The sequence below is a fragment of the Lethenteron reissneri genome, chromosome 48 (assembly GCF_015708825.2).
Source record: "Lethenteron reissneri isolate LAM-NWPU_2019-01 chromosome 48, ASM1570882v1, whole genome shotgun sequence".
In the NCBI taxonomy this organism is placed as follows: Eukaryota; Metazoa; Chordata; class Hyperoartia; order Petromyzontiformes; family Petromyzontidae; genus Lethenteron; species Lethenteron reissneri.
Window position 1 is genome coordinate 5,785,721 of NC_083826.1, and position 22,321 is coordinate 5,808,041.

The 22,321-nt window shown below is 51.2% G+C and overlaps 2 protein-coding genes across 2 annotated transcripts in view; one reads left to right on the forward strand and one right to left on the reverse strand.

Moving 5' to 3' along the window:
• PRDM12 (PR/SET domain 12) overlaps positions 1–22,321 on the reverse strand; it is a 144,166-nt gene that overhangs the window by 10,562 nt on the left and 111,283 nt on the right. The window lies entirely within an intron of this gene.
• On the forward strand, positions 1,384–20,535 carry LOC133354713 (zinc finger protein Gfi-1b-like). Its single transcript, XM_061571766.1, has 6 exons — positions 1,384–1,557; positions 14,710–14,943; positions 15,328–15,620; positions 16,761–16,898; positions 17,416–17,581; positions 20,273–20,535. Exons 1-6 carry the CDS (start codon positions 1,446–1,448, stop codon positions 20,533–20,535), a joined length of 1,206 nt encoding a protein of 401 aa, XP_061427750.1. The 5' UTR covers positions 1,384–1,445.

Sequence of the window (22,321 nt, forward strand, 5' to 3'; positions counted from 1 at the left end):
GTGGTATAACCACAAGAGATGAATTCGCATAGTTTGTATAGCAAACGAGCAATCAAAGGACAATATTCCAAATCGCCCACAACGCGGCCCCGATCCATCGGAAGCTGAGCAACGATTGTTAAACCCCCGGGATAAAGCGGCGAGCAGCGTGCATTCACAGGTGCTATAGGCTACGCGGGATAACGTGGTCGGCAGGGATAGGGAGAGTGCCCAAGTCCCCACGTCAATGCCCCCCCCCTCTCGACCACGTCTCCTCCATCCCGCATTGACAGAACGCGGTGAAGTATAGCCCAGTAATTGGACCCCTCATCCAGCAGTGGAGTGAACGCGTTTGGCGTGCTTTGTACGCGCAACGTGGAATTTCCGTCACCCCCAGCTACGGTCTAAATCGTTCCCTCGATTGGAAGCGTTCACATTTTCCAGATTTAAATAAACGTTTTGAGCGTGATTCATTAATTAACTTCTGCAACGGTTTTGGAGCGGTGGCGCCGCGCTTAGCGCGTCGTACCTCGCAAACCCGGGTCCACCCGAGTTCGCTACCACGACCGCGGCCGTTGGCCAAGGCGCACTGACCATTGTGGTGAAGTATGGTGAAATACACCCCGGTAAGCGACGCGGCGTGGAGGTGGTGGGGGGGGGGTGACGAGGCATTCATCCAGCAGTGGATCAGTCACACACCTGTCAACCCCTTATCGGCACCCTAGCTTATTACAGATCGATTCTGACCGTATTGGTCACCCCCGTGTCCCTTATAAATCTCAACGTTCATCCTACAAAGTCCCATCACAAGGGAGAGAACACACAAACAAAATAGATACAAGCAATGTGTTTTTTTATGACTCAATTTCCCTGTACAAGATAAGGGCTAAACCGTATGATTTAACAGGTATACAATCATTGCTACTGCTGCTGCTGCCGATGATGATAATACCGATTACACTTTTTAAAGTGTGAAACCGTACATTCGCGATTAAAATTCGCCAAACCACGCGGCCGTCGATTCGGGCTTTCATGCACGCACGTCACCCCAACCTCACGATGTCCTCACGGCACCCGCTCTCCCCACCACTACTCCCACCACTCCCTTCCCCTTCATCCCTCCACCCCCACCATCGCTCCCTCCCTCCCACCCATTACCCCTCCCCTCCTCCCACTCTCTCACGCGCAGGGCGTGAAAGAAACGGCGAGAAGTGGACATTATCTGACACACATCATCAACGAATCGCTATAACCGGAGCGGCCCTGCAGCTTTCTAGGAGCACGAGGTCTGTGGCAGCGGCGAGCGAGGGGCAGCAAAGGGGAGGAGGGTGGTAGGGGGAAGAGAGCAGTAGGGAGGAGAGGGCAATAGGGGGAAGGGGCAGCAGTGAGAAGGGGGCAGCAGATAGGAGAGGGCAGTAGAGAGAGAGAGGGGAGAGAGCGGGGAAAACGGGCCGTGGGGGTCAGAGATGCCGAGGTCATTTCTGGTGAAGATGCGGAGGAGGCACGCGCAAGGAAGCGGACACTACTACCGACACAGAGAGCCCTGCGTCACCAGAGGGGACCTTCCTTCGCCCGACAGTGAGTGGTGGTGGTGGCGGTGGTGGTGGTGGTGGTGGCGGTGGCGGTGGTGGTGGTGGTGGCGGTGGCGGTGGTGGTGGCGGTGGTGGTGGTGGCGGTGGTGGTGGCGGTGGTGGTGGTGGCGGCGGTGGTGGTGGTGGTGGTGGCGGTGGTGATGGTGGCGGTGGTGGTGGTGGTGGCGGCGGTGGTGGTGGTAGCGGTGGTGGTGGTGGCGGTGGTGATGGTGGCGGTGGTGGTGGTGGTGGCGGTAGTGGTGGTGGTGGCGGTGGTGGTGGTGGTGGCGGTGGTGGTGGTGGTGGTTTATGGAGGGGTTCGTAGCACGCTGCGCCGAACGACCCCGGTGACCCCCCGCCCCCTCTCCCTCCCCGAGTTGATTCCCACTGCTCGAGACGACCAAATACCGGTCGAGATTATCTTTCGAACCCGGGTCCCTGGGGCCTCTCCTAGGTCGACTCGGCCTCAAATGAGTACCCGGTGCGGTGTGTAAAACATGGGGGAGACAAAGGCGTTTGGGGTGGTGCTGGCCACCCACCCCCTTGTGTGCCGTGCCGGTCTTCACAGGTGCTACTCGCTAAAAGCACTTGTCCCAATAGTCTGTGACAGGCTATATGGGGGATCTTTGTCTCTGTGGTGGTGGTGGCGCGCGTGCACGCGTGGGGGAGCGGTGGCGCAGTCGTTGGCGCACCGCGACTGTGGAACGGCCGAGTATTTTTTGGTTTTCCCGCTCACGGCTAACATCGGTGGTGACTGTCTGAACCGCTCACGCGCCTCCCCTAGGTCGACTCAGCCTTTAGGCGTGCGTGTGCCGGGCACCCGGGGGACGTGGTGCTGGTCACAACCGCTATTCCCCGCCCAGATGAGTACTTGGTGCGGTGTGTAAACGTCGCCTTGAGAGAGACAAAAGCGGCCGGGCGTTTAGAACGCCATATAAATGCCGGACTTGATAGGTGCTCGCTAACAGCACTTGCCCCGATAATGTGTGTGTAGGCTACACGGCAGATATTTGTTTTTGCGCGAATACAGCGCATCACATGCAGGAACACGTGGATTATACACTGGTCAACATAAAAAAAAACATTTTTTTCTGGCCTGGACTTTTGCAGCTGTTTTAGACTAATTTCAGGGTGCTGATTCCAAATCTGATCTCAGATTTGCTCTATCACATCTCATTTTTATGCTATCGGCATACCCCATTTTCATTGATTTTACCCGAAATTAACTCTGTCACTTATGATTGCAAGTTGTTGCGAGTTAGTGACTGCTTTAGTGTTAAAATATGGTGCTGTATTTTTAGGATAGTGTGTTAATAACATAATTTTATGTAGATATCCACATTTATTTAATATTTTTCTTCCGCAGTTTTTATTGAAAATGCAATATTTGATATCTCAAAAACCTGATGTGATAGACAAAAACTGATGCCAGATTTGGAATCAGCACCCCAAAATCACATTAAAACCGTTGGAATACCTTATGCCAGAAAAAGTGTGTTGACCAGTGTTATCGACATAAGCTGGTTACTAAAGAAACACACGCACACACGCACATTAAGTTACTTAACATCCTTCAGAAAAGTTAATTGGCTTGGACCAGGCCACGTCGTGATCTCTCCACCCCAAGCCGTCTATGTATCATGAACTTCTTTCGCACCCTACTTAGCCAACCGCGCTCATCGGAGGGGGCATTCACGCAACCAAAACGGCGCGTGCTGACCCAGGCTGGCAAAGTGGCGATGCTATGTGACCCTTGACCCCGCGTTTTGTTCTCTAATCCACGTGTTCCTCTTCCTGTCTCGGCTGCATGTCGCGTCGACGTCGCGCTCGCAAAAGTGCACGCGTTCGTTAAACATACACAGGCGCACGTATACACACACGCGTGTGTGAGTGTACACACATATCTTCTTGGTTCTTTCGGTAAAGTCACGTAGAAGGGAAGTAATAAAATAATAAAAATAAAACATAATAAAATAATTCTCACGACGTTTCGGCCACAACGCAAGCAGCCGTCCTCAGGTGAAACCAGGTCTGTCGAGGCGACAGCGTCTGAATGAAACAGCACCTGAGGACGGCTGCTTGCGTTGTGGCCGAAACGTCGTGAGAATTATTTTATTATGTTTTATTTTTATTATTTTATTACTTCCCTTCTACGTGACTTTACCGAAAGAACCAAGAAGATGAAACCCTTCAGTCACGAAAGCTTTAAATCCAAATGTACACACATATATACATTGAACTACATACCATACATAACACACGTGAAAAGACCCCCCCCCCCCATTCTTCTAGCCTCAACAGACTGTTGGGGCGAGTGCTGTTGGCGAGCGCCTCTGAAATCTGGCACCGTAGCATGGGTGGTGTGGTCCGAAAACCACGCCCGGCCGCCTTTGTCTCCCCAGTGCCGATGTTGTACACACCGCATCAAGTAGCTACGGTCAGTTAAGGCTGAGCCGACTCAGGGAACACTCAGGGCCGTTTGAAATATTCGCCGCTGATGTTATATTCATGAGCGGCAATTGAACGATTTGCTGGTTTATCCAGGGTTTTTTCTGTTGCGCGTCGTCGCTTTAAGATGTTCTGTGTTCACATTTTGTTTGTTGCGGTTGCACCCGACTCAAGCGCCGCATGGCTCACAAGGCGACACACCTGATACATGGAACTTGAAACTCCGTCTCGGCGGGGTTCGTGGCGCGGTGGCGCTCACCACTGCACTACCGCTCCCCTCCACACACACAACACACACCACACACACACCACACGCATGCACACCCAGGCGTACGTGCGTACACAAACAAAGATGCCCCGTAATAGGCTTAACGGGGGAGCGGTGGTGTAAGCGGTTAGCGCGTTGCACTACGAACGTCTTGAGCAGAGTTCGATTCACGGCCAACACCGGCGGCGATTATCTGAACCGGTCCTGGTCCTCCCCTAGGTCGACTCAGCCTCAAATGAGTACCCGATTCGGTGTGTAAAAGCATCTCCGCCAGGGAGACAAAGGCGGCTGGGCGCGTTGCTGGCCACCCACTTCCTCGTGTGCCGTGCCGGCCTTCATAGGTGCTCGCTAACAGCACTTGCCCCAACAGTCTGTTAAAGTCTGTTGAGACATACAGACGGACACGCATGTACATGTACATGCCTACGCACACGTGTAGGCATGATGCACACACTCGAATCGCGTGGCCATAAATAGGCGAGGGGATTTTTTTAGTGTCGTTTGATTTTGCCTCCTCCGAAACGGATTTTTGTCGATGCCGACAGATTATAGAAGAACGGCCACGTGGAAGTGAATCCGATGAAATAACTTCAATAAAAGCGGGCCACAAAGTTGACCTTCGAGATAAATAAACGGCGGCGTAAATCCGCGACTCTTATTGGTCGACGGGGACCAGCGACGCTGTGTCGGAGCGAAAGCGGAACACGAGGATGAGAGAACAAACGCATGATAATACATGTTGTCGATTTTAAATTTCGATTTAAAGCTTTCGTGATTGCAGGGATTCATCTTCTTGGTTCTTTCGGTAAAGTCACGTAGAAGGGAAGTAATAAAATAATAAAAAAACATAATAAAATAATTCTCACAATTATTTTATTATGTTTTATTTTTATTATTTTATTACTTCCCTTCTACGTGACTTTACCGAAAGAACCAAGAAGATGTTGTCGATTGTTAAGCAAGGCGAGTGAGTGGGGTTTGGGGCAGGGCACGTCGCTCGCTACAAGGGGTGGTGACCAACAGTCGAGTTCCATCCGACACTCTTGAATTTTGCCACCCCCCCACCCACGTTTCAATGTAGGAATGTTTGATTGTGTTGTTGCTGTGTGTACATTGTATGGGGAGCGGTGGGGCAGCGGTTGGCGCACTGCGCTATGAATCCGGTCGACGCGAGTTCGATTCTCGCTCACGGCCAACACCGGTGACGATTATCTGAACCGGTCCTGCGCCTCTCCTAGGTCGACTCGGCCTCAAATGAGTACCTGGTGCGGTGTGTTGACATCGCCACTGGGGAGACAAAGGCGGCCGGGCGTGGTGCTGGCCACGCACCCGCCATAGGTGCTACTCGCTAACAGCACTTGCCCCAACTAGTCTGTTCAGGCTATATTGGGGATCTTCGTAAAAAAATATTGCACCCGTGGTGTTAATGGTTGATCACACTTAACTTGTAGAATCGATCTCCGGGCGTGGCAGTTTAAATAATGTTTCGGAGGACAAGTGCGCTAATCACTGCGCCACCGCTGTTTAGTTTGTTGTTCAATTAGCACGGTTGGCTACGTACGGTGCGAAAGAAGTTCAACATACATGTTTACATAGACTCACGCAGACACATTGTTGTCCTGTACAAAGGCTTTACGGGGGACCTTTGTCTTTGTTGCATTGCCTTCCGAAACGAAGCAAGAGGCGCTCATAGAGGATGTAGAAACAACAAAATAACTCCGATTTGCAGGAGGCGTTACCTGAAACCCCTGTGAACCGAGTAATTCGCCCGCAGTAGAGTGTGACGCTGATGCCAGCAGAAAGCGGTCAAAGTTATCGGATTATCAGGAAAACCAGCGTTGACGTGAATGACAAACCAATTACGTATAACACCCTGGGAACACGTGCACACATACAACGTACGTGCGGCACACACACACACACGCCACGTGCATAAACGTATGTTGAACGTACACATGGGGCGGGGAGCGGTGGCGCATTGGTTGGCACACTGTGCCTCCAAAACTGTGGCACCAAAACTGTGGCACCAAAACTGAGCCACCAAAACTGTGGCACCAAAACTGGGCCACCAAAACTGGGCCACCAAAACTTTGGAACCAAAACTGGGCCACGAAAACTGGGCCACGAAAACTGGTGTCCTGAGTTTGGTACCGGTACACGGATAACATCAGTGGCGAGCGATGCCTGCACTGATGTCGGACCACCCTTATGGTTCACACAAAGCCATAGGAGGTGTTGTTTTTTTGGAGTAGATCGCTTGAATATATAAATGTGTCGTTAAACCCGCCACCACCCGACACGGCCAATTCGTAAGGCTCGTCACGTAAATAAAACGTGCCAATTATTGACGACCTCAGCACACCGCTTGTGTGTTGCAAACGTTGCGGGTTTACTCTCCAACACACAACCGGTTAGTGCTGTAGCTGCAACGAAACTGGCACGTTCTGTTTCCGTGACAAACCTGAACAATTGGTTGTGTCGGCTGGTGGCGTGATACAACGACGCATTCATATTCAACCAAAACAAATAAAACAACCCCCCAACCCTTTATTTAACACGCCGGCTTTCGAGACCAATATCATCCATGATATAGATTTTTTTGGGTTAGATCGCGTAAATATATAAATGTTGTGTCGTTAAACCCGCCACCACCCGACACAGCCAACTAGTAAGGTTTGTCACGTAAACAGAACGTGGCCAATTCGTCACTAGTACAGCACACCGGTGGTGTGTTGGAGAGCCAAGCCACAACTTTTACAATCTGAGTACGACGTTTCGCCAGTTACTACAACTGGCTTCATCAGGCGACAGCCAGATTTGTAGAGAAGTCCACCTGTTTCAACCCTTTCATTATGAATAACTTTGGTCGCCAAAGCCTACCACGTGTTACACTCACTGGATTCAGCCTGTGCATTGAATCCGTCTGTGTGGAGCTTTGAGCGTTGTCCGCCTCGCACGCGTGGTGGATTTTAAAATAATTTTCTTCCACGTGGAGCCAAGCACTCGTTCATGGAATGGGACAAACGTCTGAGAAGTATAACCCCCCGAGGAATTTCGCATTACAAATTGCGAGGCATGCGTTCAATTGCTAGACATGTCCCCGCTTACTCGTGTTAGCACGTGCAGAGTGCAAGTGTCATACATCCACACGCACATTCATTCATTCATACAGAGACAAATATCCCCTAATATCGCATTAAAACAGACTGTTGGGGCAAAGGGAGTAGTCCCTATGAAGGCAGGTATGGTGCACAAGGGGGTGGGTGGCCAGCACCACGTCTCCCCAGTGACGATGTTTACGCACCGCACCAGGTCACCCATTTTGAGGCCGAGTCGACCTAGGGGAAGGCCCAAGACCGGTTCAGATAATCGCCGCGAGCGGGAATTGAACTCGGGTGGGGCCCGGTTCGTAGCGCTGCGCTACCGCTCCAAACAATTCGCCCGTGCACACAAACCCGTGTGTTGCAGCTATTCACCGTGTAGCTCTTGGGTAGGCTGCTAGGGGAAGTATTCTTAGGGTTTTTCGGTAAAGTCACGTAGGTAAAATTTTTTAATTAATTAAAGTAAAATAAAAATAAAATAAAATATTTTTTACTTTTAGTAATTAAATTTTTTTACCTACGTGACTTTACCGAAAAAAACCTAAGAATATGAATCATTGCAGTCATGAAAGCTTCAAATCTAGAATTGCTAGGGGAAGCTTCCATGAGCGAGCACCTATTAAGGCCGGGACGGCCAGCGCGACTGGGTGGTGTTGCCAATACCACAGCCGACCGCCTTTGTCTCCCCAATGCTGACACTTAAAGCCGCATTGCAGGTTGAGGCCACCTCATTGGAGGCCCAGGACGAGTCCGCGTGCAGCGTTAACCGCCGATGATGTTGACCGTGGCCTGGAATCGAACTTGCGGCAGTTTGCTGGTCCGTAGTGGCGGCGGCGGCGTTGCCAACCGCTGCGCCACCGCTCCCCGAAGATCCACGCGCAACACGCACTCGCGCTTTGTGTGAGCGCACATCATGACATCACACCTAAGCAGGCAGGCGCACAGACAACGAAATATTGTCGGTGCTGTAGATTCTAACGATGTTCTAGAAAGGGGCCGTCCATAAATGACGTAACGCACCTAGGGGGGGCGGGGTCAGACATTTGTGACGATGTGTGACGAGGGGGGGGGTTGAGAAATGTGACGTCACATAAAAATGCGCAACTTTAAATTAATATAGACAACACGTTCTACTTAATTAAATAGACTTTTTAATAAATGTTTTCTTCTACAACATCAGAGTGCAGCGCCACATTACATACGCACTACAATGACAATAGTTTAAAGCGATTTGAAGCATATTTTATTTTGGGGTGGGGGGGCAGAGCTTTGTGACGTCATATTTGAGGGTCTGACTTTTTGTGACGCCGTGTGACGAGGGGGGGGGGGGGGTCAAAAATCGTCCAAAATCGCTTGACGTCATTTATGGACGGCCCCAAAGGAGGCTGGAGAGCTGACAAGCTTCGGCTCAAACGTAGCGTCGTGATTACGTAACCAATATCACGCAAATATTGTTGCACAATACGAAGGGCATGCGGTAAATGTGACCTGCAACGTTTCGGTCTACCCCCCTTCTTCACGGCACTTTATTATAATGATGATGATGATATACCTTGCCTGCTGTGTATGCGTGGCGGGGTAGAGCGTGGGTGCCTCCACTTCTTACGTGACGTCTCCTGCCGAATCAGACCGAGGTCTCTCTCTCTCTCTCCCCTGGGTCGACTCAGCAATCAAAATAATTTACGACTATACTGAGCCAAGAATGTCTGTGTGTCCCGCGCGTGACGTCACTCCACGTCGGCCAGCCCTCCTCATTAATAATCATGAGCAGGTGACGTCACTCCACATGCAGCACCCTTCTCATTAATAATCATGAGCAGGTGACGTCACTCCACATGCAGCACCTTCCCTCATTAATAATCATGAGCGGGTGACGTCACTCCACATGCAGCGCCCCTCCTCATTAATAATCATGAGCAGGTGACGTCACTCCACATGCAGCGCCCCTCCTCATTAATAATCATGAGCAGGTGACGTCCTCCAAATGGACACCCAACCTTCATTAATAATAATTAGCGGGTGACGTCACTCCACATGGGGGGGGCGAGGCGCCTCCTGCCCCCTCCTCGGCGTCAACTCACAACCCTCACTACAAAGGCAGAACCCTCACGTCACGTGATCTCCGTAGCGCTGTTGAGACATCAAAGTAAAAAGGGCGTCATGATGAACAAGGGGTTATAACCTCTACATGAAATAGGTCTGTGTCACTCCGCCTTTACAAATTGCACGCGAATTGATGCAGTGAATATATCACGTCGCGGTCTGCTTTTCGCTCGCAAGTTTCAGACTTACTGCAATACACCCGTCATTGGACGGGCAAAAAGTGGAGTACAAAAGAATATCGCTTGCTGCTGTGCTGGTGAAAATCAGCACACTTGGCGATGGAGTCCTTCAGCTTCTTACGTGCACGTGAATACTTGTACAGGGTAGTGGAAACACTCGGCATATTCGACGATAACATCCTGTCCTTAAAAGGAAAAATCATATATAACACTGGTCATAATCAACGTTTTTGGGTTTAGATCGCGTTATTTATAAATATGTCGTAACCCTCCACCACCCGACACGGTCAATCAGTAAAAAAGTGTCACGTTGACAAAAGACAAATAGTTTACTACTTTAGCCCACCGGTGTGTTGAAGCCACAACATTTACAATTTGAGTACGACGTTTCGCTGGTAATTGCATCCAGCATCAACGGGCAACAAAAAAAACATTTTTTTCTGGCCTGGACTTGCTGTTTTAGACTAATTTCAGGGTGCTGATTCCAAATCTGATCTCAGATTTGCTCTATCACATCTCATTTTGATGCTATCGGCATACCCCATTTTCATTGATTTTACCCTGAAATTAACTTTGTCACTTATGATTGCAAGTTGTTGCGAGTCAGTGACTGCTTTAGTGTTAAAATATGGTGCTGTATTTTTAGGATAGTGTGTTTATAATATCATTTTATGTATATATCCACATTTATTTAATATTTTTCTTCTGCAGTTTTTATTGAAAATGCAATATTTGATATCTCACAAACCTGATGTGATAGACAAAAACTGATGCCAGATTTGGATTCAGCACCCCAAAATTACATTGAAACCGTTAGAATACCTTATGCCAGAAAACGTGTGTTGACCAGTGTAATGGATGACGTTTCGGGCAAGAACCCATAAATAGAGAGGGCAGAGAGACAGAGTTTGTTGTCCTCCGATTAGCACGGTTGGCTACGTACGGTGTGAAAGAAGTTCAACACACAGTACAGAGTCGATGAGTGGATGGTCAAGGGATGAAACGCATCCCAGACAGAGAGAGAGGTCACCCACAGAGGAGATGGAGCAATGAAATCACTCGGTGTGCAGGTGCCGTGTGGATCGTGAAATCGCAGGGTCGTGAGATGGGGGTGGTGACGGTGGCTTGGGGAACTAGCCATCCAGCATTGGATTGACCATGGGCGATAATTAATCAATTACATTCATACGGCAGCTTTCTAATCATTGCTTAAGGACGTGGAGTTTGCTCGTCTCTCTCGACATGGTCGCATGGATTTTTCTCCGGGTCCTCCCAATTTTTTCCCTCCACATTTCTATTATTTTTTTTTATCAACATCACGCCTTTAGAGTATTTGGCTGCCATACAACATTTCCACATCACAAGGCAACTTCGTTGAGTTAGCTATCATTTGTGGCCCAAGTCGCTTCTGGAAATGAGCTACGGAGCTCAGTGGGCCCTACCTGTTCAAATAAAAAATAGTTCAGTTTAGTTTATACTATCACTGGCCTGGCTATGGGAGGAAGGGCACAGCAGACGGAACGAGAGAAAGAGAGAGAGAAAAGCCAAGTCAGCAGGAGAAGTGAAAGCAAGAGAGAGAACGAACTCGTTAAATTTCGATTTAAAGCTTTCGTGACTGCAGGGATTCATCTTCTTGGTTCTTTCGGTAAAGTCACGTAGAAGGGAAATAATAAAATAATAAAAATAAAACATAAAATAATTCTCACGACGTTTCGGCCACATTATGTTTTATTTTTATTATTATTTTATTATTTCCCTTCTACGTGACTTTACCGAAAGAACCAAGAAGAAGAACGAACTCGTGTTGAGACGGCGGGGAGGTTTAATCCACTCCACTGCTGTCTTCGAATCACGGACAACGCCGGGCACGGACTTTGGCCCACGTCTGGGCGTGCGTGTGTGTGTGTGTGTCACGCACGATGAACTTCTGCCGTCACCGAACGTAGCCAACCGGGGCAACCGGGTGGGAAGGTCACGCAAACGTTCAGAGGAGCCGTGTCGGGCCATCGAATGACGAAGCCTTTGGGGATGACCGCACACGCACACGGGGTGTGGTATGGTGGGGGGGGGGGGTTGGTAAATGTGCACAATGAAGTTGGTCTGTTGAGCGCCTTGTAGGTCAGAAGGAGGACCTTCAAACGGGCACTGTGAACTCTCTAGACCAGTGGGTTCTTAACCCTTTACTGCAGCCTTGCACCCCTTGATTCTCAGTCGTTTGGAAAAAAATGTACAATGTTAATAAATACATCGGGGTTTCAACAAAGCAAGCTGTACGTACGTGCCCGTGTCTAATTTGTGTATGTAAAAAAAATCTGGCCATGTCTCGCACGCCAAGAAAGGGGCATCACGCAGCCCAAGGCGGTGAAGCGTACATCCAGGGTAAGGAGAACCACTGCTGTAGGAAGTCGTTGAAGAGAGAGAGTGGCCAGGGACGTGCTAAGCGGTAAACGCCGCGTGACCAGAGACATCTCTCCGTCCACCAAGGTAGCTGTTTGGCTCGGCGTAATTTGGCACCCGGGCAAAAAACCGATTGGGCAAATGAATGTCCGAATTTTTTGACGAGGACCTGGCTTACGCCACCGAAAATATGGTTACAGCAGCAGCGACAACAACAACAGCAAACATATTCTTCTTGGTTCTGTCGGTAAAGTCACATAGAAGGGAAATAATAAAATAATATAAATAAAACAATGAAATACAATTCTCACGACGTTTCGGTCACAACGCAAGCAGCCGTCCTCAGGTGAAGAACAGGTCTGTCGGAAAGACAGCGTCTGAGGACGGCTGCTTGCGTTGTGGCCGAAACGTCGTGAGAATTGTATTTTATTGTTTTATTGTTATTATTTTATTATTTCCCTTCTACGTGACTTTATCGAAAGAACCAATAAGATGAATCCCTGCAGTCACGAAAGCTTTAAATCGAAAAACAAACAAATTACGAACAAACATCAGTGCAACAAACAACCGTTTCGATGTCAAGTTTCGTGCATGGCACGGTCGTGGATAATCGACCCCGGTTACAACTGGCACAGAAAATACAACGTGGGCATGGGGAACGACCAGGGGAAACGGATAGCAGGCTGGGGCACATGCAAATTTGCATGGGACTTGTGTGTGCGTGTACGTTTCGCGATGGTGGTTACGTCTGTTTGTATGAAGCGGTTAGCGCACTGCGCTACGAACCCGGCGACCCGAGTTCGATTCGCGCTCACGGCCAACACCGGTGACGATTATATGAACCGATCCTGGGCCTCCCCTAGGTCGACTCAGCCACAAATGAGTGCCTGGTGCGGTGCGTAAACATCGCCACTGGGGAGACAAAGGCGGTCGGGCGTGGTTGCTGGCCACCCACCTCCCTCGTGTGCCGTGCCGGCCTTCATAAGTGCTCGCTAACAGCACTTGCCCCAGCAGTCTGTTAAGGCTACACGGGGGATCTTTGTCTGTGTTATCACACACTGCACGTGCCCCTTGGCTAGCGAGTCCAGACGAAGGCAGTTGGAAGACATGAACACATTTTTTTTTGCGCAATGATTGGGAGCGAGTTTCACAAGAGGCCAATCTTTGGCTCTCCAAAGTTGAATCAACTCAGAGATTCGCCTCGCCGGCCTTGCACAATTACCGGACAAAAACAACAGAGACCCAAGGCCCTTTGTTTTACACACACACATATACAGCAAGATGGAATATATCCATGACGTTTCACGGTTTAAGAACCACACAAATGTCACTTTTTCTTAGCGTTTCACAACACACCGACTTAAGAACAAAACAACCCAAGCAAGGGAAGGGCGTTAGTAATTATATGTTTTAATTCTCGCAAAAGTTAAATTATGTCGGTGATGCTGCTGCTACCGCTGGCAGTGGTGCAAAAGCACACTTAACAAATGAAAACACTCGTCATTAACACTGTGGTCTTACAATAAACACGACAATCTATATAAGCGACGTTTCAGGCAATGGCCCTGTTTCATAGCACACGGAAACTGCACTTTTCCACACAGTGGAATCATGGGGAGAGTTACATTACAAAATATACTTCTGATGACCAGTTTTTGTTGTTGTTGATGTTGTTCAATGAGGCATATGAGTAATTACACAAATATTAGTTACTGAGTTTTTACCCTTTTATCTGGTACAACAACTGACACCTTTATACAAGGGATCATGTTTGCAATAACCACAACACAAGCAGTCAAAATGCAAACATAAAGAAACAACTCTGATGATGATAATGATATGCACTTTCCTTGGAGTTGATTGGTCCACACCCGAGACAGCTTTTCTTAGAGCCTAGTCTCCATTGGTCCAACACCAATAGACTAGATAAAAGGGTAACAACCTATTACTAAATCAAAAGTAGAACTGAACTCATCGCACTCTCTGAGAAAGGGGGACAGATCATTGCTGGTCAGTTTCATGGCTGTCTGGCTGGACCCTCGTACGTGGGCAAATGCGCGATGGTGATGTTACGCCGGCAAAAAAGGGGGGGGGGGAGTTGGGGTTATTGGAGGGAAGCGAGGGAAGGGGGATGGACCGACACGTCCAAAGCGCGTGCGGACTACTGGTTGATGTTCACATTTCTCAACAGGCCGTCACCAATATCAACGGTCCATTATTAATCTCAACGTTCCATAATCAATCGTTCAATCATAAAATTAAATGGTCCATCATCCATCTCAGTGGTCAATCATAAATAGAAATGGTCCATCATCCATCTCAGCGGTCCGTCATCAATCTCAACGGTTGATCATCAATCTCAACGGTTCATCATCAATCTCAATGGTTCATCATCAATCTCAACGGTCCGTCATCAACCTCAATCGTCCATCATAAAACTAAATGGTCAATCATCCATCTCAACGGCTCATCATCAATAGAAATGGTTCATCATCCATCTCAGTGGTCAATCATAAATAATAATAGTTCATCATCAATCTCAACGGTTCATCATCAATCTCAAACGGCCATCAGCCATCTCAGTGATACATCATTCATCGCACTGGGCCCTACCTTGACTCATTGACATTGACCTTGCTCGTTATTGACGTTTACGATGTCAGCGTGTGCAGCCAGCAAGGGGAACCAAGAGGGATCGCCGGAGGAAAGCAAACGGGACCCCTTCCTGGACCCCGGGGTCCCTCCATCCCCAGAGACTCCGTTCCGCTCCAAGTCCCCAAAACGGGATCCTGAATCGGGGGTCCCGGACCCCACCGTGCACCGCCCGGGAGAGACATGGGCGATCCTGGGCCGGGAGCATGGTCATGGAGACACCACGTGGAAAGGGCGAGGCCCGGGTATGGAAATGCGCATAGTCGCCTTCGTTGTTGTCGTCGTGATCATCGTTATAGTCGATCAAAGTTCGTCAAGCTGGACGACGATCGGTCATCGCCTATGCTATGCCGAGGCGGCGTACAACAGGGGTCCGTTCTCGGGCCAGATGTGGTGCACACATCCTAACACAATCTCCATCCATCTCATCTCCATCCATCTCATCTCCATTCGTCTCATCTCCATGCATCTCATCTCCATCCATCTCATCTCCATCCATCTCATCTCCATCCATCTCATCTCCATCCATCTCATCTCCATCCATCTCATCTCCATCCATCTCATCTCCAACTATCTCATCTTCATGCATCTCTCCATCCTTCTCCTCCTCTTCTGGCTATGGTCAGCAGAAGACGCAAGGCTCACCATGCCGTGCGAAGACCCTCTCCGCTACGCCGGTCTCACTCTACCCCTGGTGCCAGTCGGGGTACCCTGGTCGCCGAGGGGGGCTCACGTGGGACCCCCGCACGGGGTCCCAGACTTTCTCGGCCGCCCCTCCCCGGGGCTGAACGTTGTCCAGGGCCCCTTCGGGGGCGGCCTCCACGCTGCCGCCGTGGCTGCCACCGCGGCGTCGGTGCAGAACTTGTTCCAGGCTCGCGTCCATCCGGAGAACTGCGTCTACAAGTGCCTCAAGTGCCATAAGGTGGGTGCCAACGGATAGCCGCTGACGTGCAATGAACAAGTCAGGACGTGCGTAGGCGAAGGCGAGACCTGCCAGCACCTACGATTTGCACGGTTGGCTACGTGCGGCGCGAAAGACGTTGAACGACATACGTCATCGGCAGTCCCTTGACGGTTCGAGGATGACGTCCATCAGGTTTAGTGGTAGCTCAGGATTCCAATTCTGGATCTGCAGATCTTTGGCCATTGGGCGCGCAGTACCAGATAGCGCCGCATGCGCAAAGATTCCGCTGTGTTCTCAGTCTCCCGACTGACGTCGCACGCAACCGATGCCTCGTTTTAAACCTTGCGACTGACCCCTCGCTCGGGCCCAGGGCCGAGCACAGGTTGTCTCGCGAAGGCATTCAAAGTGAAGGGGCCCACATTTCTGGGAGGTTTAACCGGAGCGCACGTGACCCTCTTCTTTGCACTGCACAAGCGAGAAGCGCCAGGACGGTGCTGGAGCCAGCCCGGCGAGGCTCAGGAGGCGCCAGGTTTTCTTTTCTTTTTCATCCACTGCAGGAAGCCGAGCGGTTGCTCCGCTGAGGTTGCGCACGTGGCGGCAAGCGAGCCCCAGGCGTTCGTCGGCCAGCGCGGAGGATTTAAGAACCTCGCACCCCGACAGATCGATCGAACCGGCGACCTCTAAAGACAACTAAACTAAAAATATGTTTTATTTTAGCAGGTATAAGGCACCACTGCGCGGTTATGTAGCTCTGTGTCAACGGCGACCTGTCCCTCACAAATGATAGCTCAGCGTCGTCGTAGTGACAATGTACAGCGGCCAAACACTCTGAACGTGCGATGTCGATTCTAAATGTGGAGGGAAAAACCGGGAGGACCCGGAGAAAAATCCACTCGACCACGGGGAGAACACGCAAAGGCATCGGGGTCGGGATCGAACCCACGACCTCCTGCATACCAGACGAGGTGGTCAACATCTCGCCACTGCTGCGTGTGAGCGAACGATAGCCGTCGCAACCGGGACACCCTCGAGAACAACGTCCGCTGCAAGGGCGACGCCGCTGGCGAGCGAGCGTGGAGACTCCGTCTCTGCGGGGATGACGAAAGACGACTCACCCCTGGTGGTGTTCTTCTGCGCCCCCCCCCACCCCCCTCCCAGGTGTTCTCCACCCCACATGGCCTCGAGGTGCACGTGCGGCGGTTGCACAGCGGCTCGCGGCCGTTCGCCTGCGAGGTCTGCGCCAAAAGCTTCGGCCACGCGGTCAGCCTGGAGCAACACCGCGCGGTGCACTACCAGGTAGCGGTGCACTACCATGTAGAGGTGCACTACCAGGTAGCGGTGCACTACCAGGTAGCGGTGCACTACCATGTAGCGGTGCACTACCAGGTAGCGGTGCACTACCATGTAGCAGTGCACTACCAGGTAGCGGTGCACTAACAGGTAGCGGTGCACTACCATGTAGCGGTGCACTACCATGTAGCGGTGCACTACCAGGTAGCGGTGCACTAACATGTAGCAGTGCACTACCATGTAGCGGTGCACTACCAGGTAGCGGTGCACTAACATGTAGCGGTGCACTACCATGTAGCGGTGCACTACCAGGTAGCGGTGCACTACCATGTAGCAGTGCACTACCATGTAGCGGTGCACTACCAGGTAGCGGCGCACTACCATGTAGCGGTGCACTACCAGGTAGCGGCCGGACGTGGAGTTGGCCACCCGCCCCATCGCTTCATCAGCACTTGCCCCAACAGTCTGTTAAGGCTACACGGTCGGGGGGGAATCTTTGTCTTTGCCTCCTCCACGACTGCAGGAGCGAAGCTTCGACTGCGGCATCTGCGGGAAGACGTTCAAGCGCTCGTCCACGCTGTCCACCCACCTGCTCATCCACTCGGACACGAGGCCCTACCCCTGCGCCTACTGCGGCAAGCGCTTCCACCAGAAGTCCGACATGAAGAAGCACACGTTCATACACACAGGTGAGACACACACCTACACACACCTACACACACACACGTTCATACACACAGGTGAGACACACACACACACACCTACACACCTACACACACACTCATACACACACACGTTCATACACACAGGTGAGACACACACACACACACACACCTACACACACACACCTACACACACACGTTCATACACACAGGTGAGACACACACCTACACACACACACGTTCATATACACAGGTGAGACACACACCTACACACACCTACACACACACGTTCATACACACAGGTGAGACACACACCTACACACACACACCTACACACACACCTACACACACACCTACACACACACGTTCATACACACAGGTGAGACACACACCTACACACACCTACACACACACACGTTCATACACACAGGTGAGACACACACCTACACACACACACCTACACACACACCTACACACACACGTTCATACACACAGGTGAGACACACACCTACACACACACATGTTCATACACACAGGTGAGACACACACACACACACACCTACACACACACACGTTCATACACACAGGTGAGACACACACACACCTACACACACACACACCTACACACACACAGGTGAAACACACACACCTACACACACACCTACACACGCACACTTACACACACACACCTACACACACAGGTGAGACACACGCACACCCCTACACACACACCTACACACACACAAACCTACACACACACAAACCTATACACACACCTGCACACACACCTACACACACACACCTACACACACACCTACACACACACGTTCATACACACAGGTGAGACACACACCTACACACACACACGTTCATACACACAGGTGAGACACACACACACCTACACACGGGTGAGACACACACACACACCTACACACACACACCTACACACACACAGAACAACACACACACACACACACCTACACACACCTACACACACACACATGCACACACACATCTACACACACACACACCTACACACACACCTACACACACACGTTCATACACACAGGTGAGACACACACACACCTACACACGGGTGAGACACACACACACACCTACACACACGTGTGAGAGATATCCACACACACCTACCCACACGTTCATATATAGACAGGTGATGCAAACACTTCCACACAGGTGAGATATACAAAGACTAATGTCCTCCCCGCATAGCCTTAACAGACTGTCAGGGGCAAGTGCTGCTTCATCGCAAGCTTCGGTGTTAAGCACCACTCATATGCAGTCGACAATATTCTGTTCACCGCCATCAATTCTACCAATGCGTCTGGATTTGAGAGGCTCTCGGAATGCACCGCTGCCTTGCAACAGTGGTTCTCCGCACACAGCCTTGCCCTTAATCTGTTGAAGTCAGTGGCCTTCATGTTAGGTACCAGGCAACGTTTCAAATCATCCGCGCTCCCAACACACACATACACATCTTTGGTTACAGCATCAGGTTCACCGATCACTTCAGCTACCTCGGTGTCATCCTAGATTCAACTTTATCCTTAGACCGCCAAACCAATCATATCATCAGTTCATGTAACTTTCACCTGAAGGCTCTCAGACACCTACGTCATCTCATCTGCATTGACACCGCCAACACATTGGCACGTTGCATAGTTGGGTCTCGCCTCGACTATTACAACTCCGTCCGAGTCAGGACCTCCACTGGCAACCTCATAAAACTTCAAAGTCTACAAAAAAGCGTCGTCATTGGCCACACTCATCCCCGTCTCGACTCACTTGCCTATCTCCGTGCCCTCCACTGGCTACCCATCGCCAGCAGGGTCACATACAAGATCACCTGCCTCTGCCACGATGCCTTCATATCCGCATGCCCGCCGTACCTCTCTTCACTATTGACAACTTGCAGCGCAGCACACGGCAGATGCCTGCGCAGCGCGACTCACGACCTCCTCTTGATACCAAGATCCAGGATGGTCACGTCCATGCGCCGCTTCTCGGTGGCCACCCCAACAGTCTGGAACGCCATCATCCCTCTGCACATTCGTAGCATCACCTCAATCGCCTCCTTCAAGAGACACTTAAAAACTCACCTCTACAACCACGTGCTTTCGAGTGACTCTGAGCTTAGCTCCGCGCATCTGAGTTGCGGCCGTTACGTCCGCAAATTTGAACGCTTTACAAACTGCATTATTATTATTATAGCGAGCACCTATGAAAGCCGACACAACACACAAAGGGGTGGGTGGGCGGGCAGCACCATGCCCGACCACACACACACACAGGTAAGCCCGTACCTGATCGAGCCCACACCCGTGTGTGTGTGCGCGTGGAATGTGCACAGGTGAGACACATGCACGCGCACAGGTAAGCCCGTACCCAATCGAGCCCGTACCCCCGTGCGTGTGTGTGTGTGTGCGTGCGCGTACACCAGTAAGGATTATCTGAACCGGTCCTGGGCCTCCGCGAGGTCGACTCAGCCTAAAATTAGTACCAGGTGCGGTGTGCAAAAACATCGCCACCGGGGAGACAAAGGCGACCGGGCGTGGTGTTGACCGCCCACCCCCTAATCGTGTACCACAGTGCCGGCCTTCACATAGGTGCTACTCGGTAAACAGCACTCGCCCCAACGGTCTGCCGAGGCTACCCGGGGGACCTTTGCCTCTGTGTTTGCGCGTGTCGCGTGCGCAGGCGAGAAGCCCCACAAGTGCTCCGTGTGCGCCAAGGCGTTCAGCCAGAGCTCCAACCTCATCACGCACTCGCGCAAGCACACGGGCTTCAAGCCCTTCACTTGCGACCTGTGTGGCCGCGGCTTCCAGCGCAAGGTGGACCTGCGCCACCACCGCGACACGCAGCACCGCGCCGCGCCGCCACCACCACCGCCTCTGCTCGACAACTGCACGCGGCTGCCCGAAGTCCCCGGCGAGAGAGAAGGGAAGGCTCACACCCTGTGAGGCTGGGGGAGTGGTGAGTGGGGGGGTGGGGGGTAGAGGTGAGTTAGTCGAGGGGGGAAGGGAGGTGAGTCTTGGCTCACCCGGCGAGAGAGAAGGGAAGGCTCACGCCCTGTGAGGCTGGGGGAGTGGTGAGTGGGGGGTGGGGGTAGAGGTGAGTGGAGGTGAGTTAGTCGAGGGTGAAAGGGAGGTGAGTCTTGGCTCACCCGGCGAGAGAGAATGGAAGGTGGGCCTCGGCAAAATAAGGTCATTTACCCTTTTTACCGGGTAAAAGGGTCAAGGGTAAGGTGTTGACATGCCAAGTGGTAAGGTAAAGGGTAGGGTAATGGTAGCGTGGAAGTATTACCCTGTAAATACCTTGCTTACCGCTCGCTAAAAGCTCCGTGGCGCAGTCCGTGGCCTCCATTTAAAATTGGAATCATCGAGAGTATTCTATAGATGAATAAAGCGCTCTGCCGAGCATTGACCTGTTACAAACCTTGTTCATGTGTAGTAGTACCCCAGTAATTACCCTGTAATCGGGTAATTTGTATGGAGTAAGGGTAAAAGGTAGGGTAAAAGTAGGCTCGTTGTTTTTACCTTTTAACTTTTACCTTGCCGAGGCCTAGTGGAAGGCTCACACCTCACCCCTGTGAGGCTAGGGGAGTGGTGAGTGGGGGGTGGGGGTAGAGGTGAGTGGAGGTGCGTTAGTCGAGGGGGGAAGGGAGGTGAGGCTTGTCTCACCCGGCGTGTGATAGAGCGGGTGGGTGAGTGGGGATGGGTGAGGGGAGATGAGAATGTGACGAGGAGAGTGGTGGAGTGGGCACGGGTCAGGCGAGGAATCGAGGTTCCCAGAGTCTCCTGATTTTTACGAGAGAAGAAGCAAAAGCTCATCCCTCGCCCGCGTGAGGACGATGATGGAATTGATGAGAGATGGGTGAGATGCTGGGAGGTGAGGTGAGGCCAGTGAGGTGAGGGTCGGGTTGAGAGTGGCCCAAAATGAGACAACAGGTGAGGTGAGGAGATAGGTAAATATGTAGGGCGGTGAGGAGAGGTGGGGGCAGTTGAGTGTGAGAGGTGGTGAGGAAGGCCTGGTGAGGCATTGCAGTAGAGGAGAGGCAGGTGAGAAGTGAGGAGATGTGAGGGAGGGGGGGGGGGTGAGAAACGAAACGTCGCAGATCAACGTCCGGCCAAGCTCGTCCCTCTCCTTGACAATTGTAGGAACGTGGAATCGGGTCACTTATTTATCATGCAGGTCAAGACGAAGACAAAGATCCCCCGTGTAGCCTTGACATACTGTTGGGGCAAGTGCTGCTAGCTGCGCCTACGAAGGCCGGCACCGCACACGAGGGGTGGAGGGAGTGGGGGCATGGTGGCCAGCACCACGCCGGGCCGCCTTTGTCTCCCCAGCGGCGATGTTTACACGCCGCACCAGGTACTCATTTGAGGTCGAGTCGACCTAGATGTGGGGGGGGAGGCAGGACCTATTCACACAAATGCACGATATTATATCATTCGGCACGTGATGGAGTGTGCACGTGGCAGTAACGATGACGTCAAGTGGCGTTGTCCAGGTCTTGTCAAAATGTCGGCCTTGGCAAACATTGGCATTTCAAACGTAGTCATGTTAATCGACGCGCTATCTGTTACAATTATTATCACCAGGGATGTCCTGCCCCGCATTTGTAACGTCATATAATTGTCAAAGGCTCAGGGATACAGGCTGTGTGAATGTTAATGCGTTATTGTGTAATAATGACGATAATTATTATTATTGTGTTATATTTATATACAAAACAGAGGATTCCCC

What these genes read in the sequence shown, in the direction of transcription:
- LOC133354713 (XM_061571766.1), top strand. Translation starts at nt 1,446, where the DNA reads ATGCCGAGGTCATTTCTGGTGAAGATGCGGAGGAGGCACGCGCAAGGA. An exon ending in GTGGAAAGGGCGAGGCCCGG is followed by an intron (nt 14,944 to 15,327) that starts GTATGGAAATGC and finishes TATGGTCAGCAG; the next exon opens with AAGACGCAAGGCTCACCATG. An exon ending in AGTGCCTCAAGTGCCATAAG is followed by an intron (nt 15,621 to 16,760) that starts GTGGGTGCCAAC and finishes CCCCCCTCCCAG; the next exon opens with GTGTTCTCCACCCCACATGG.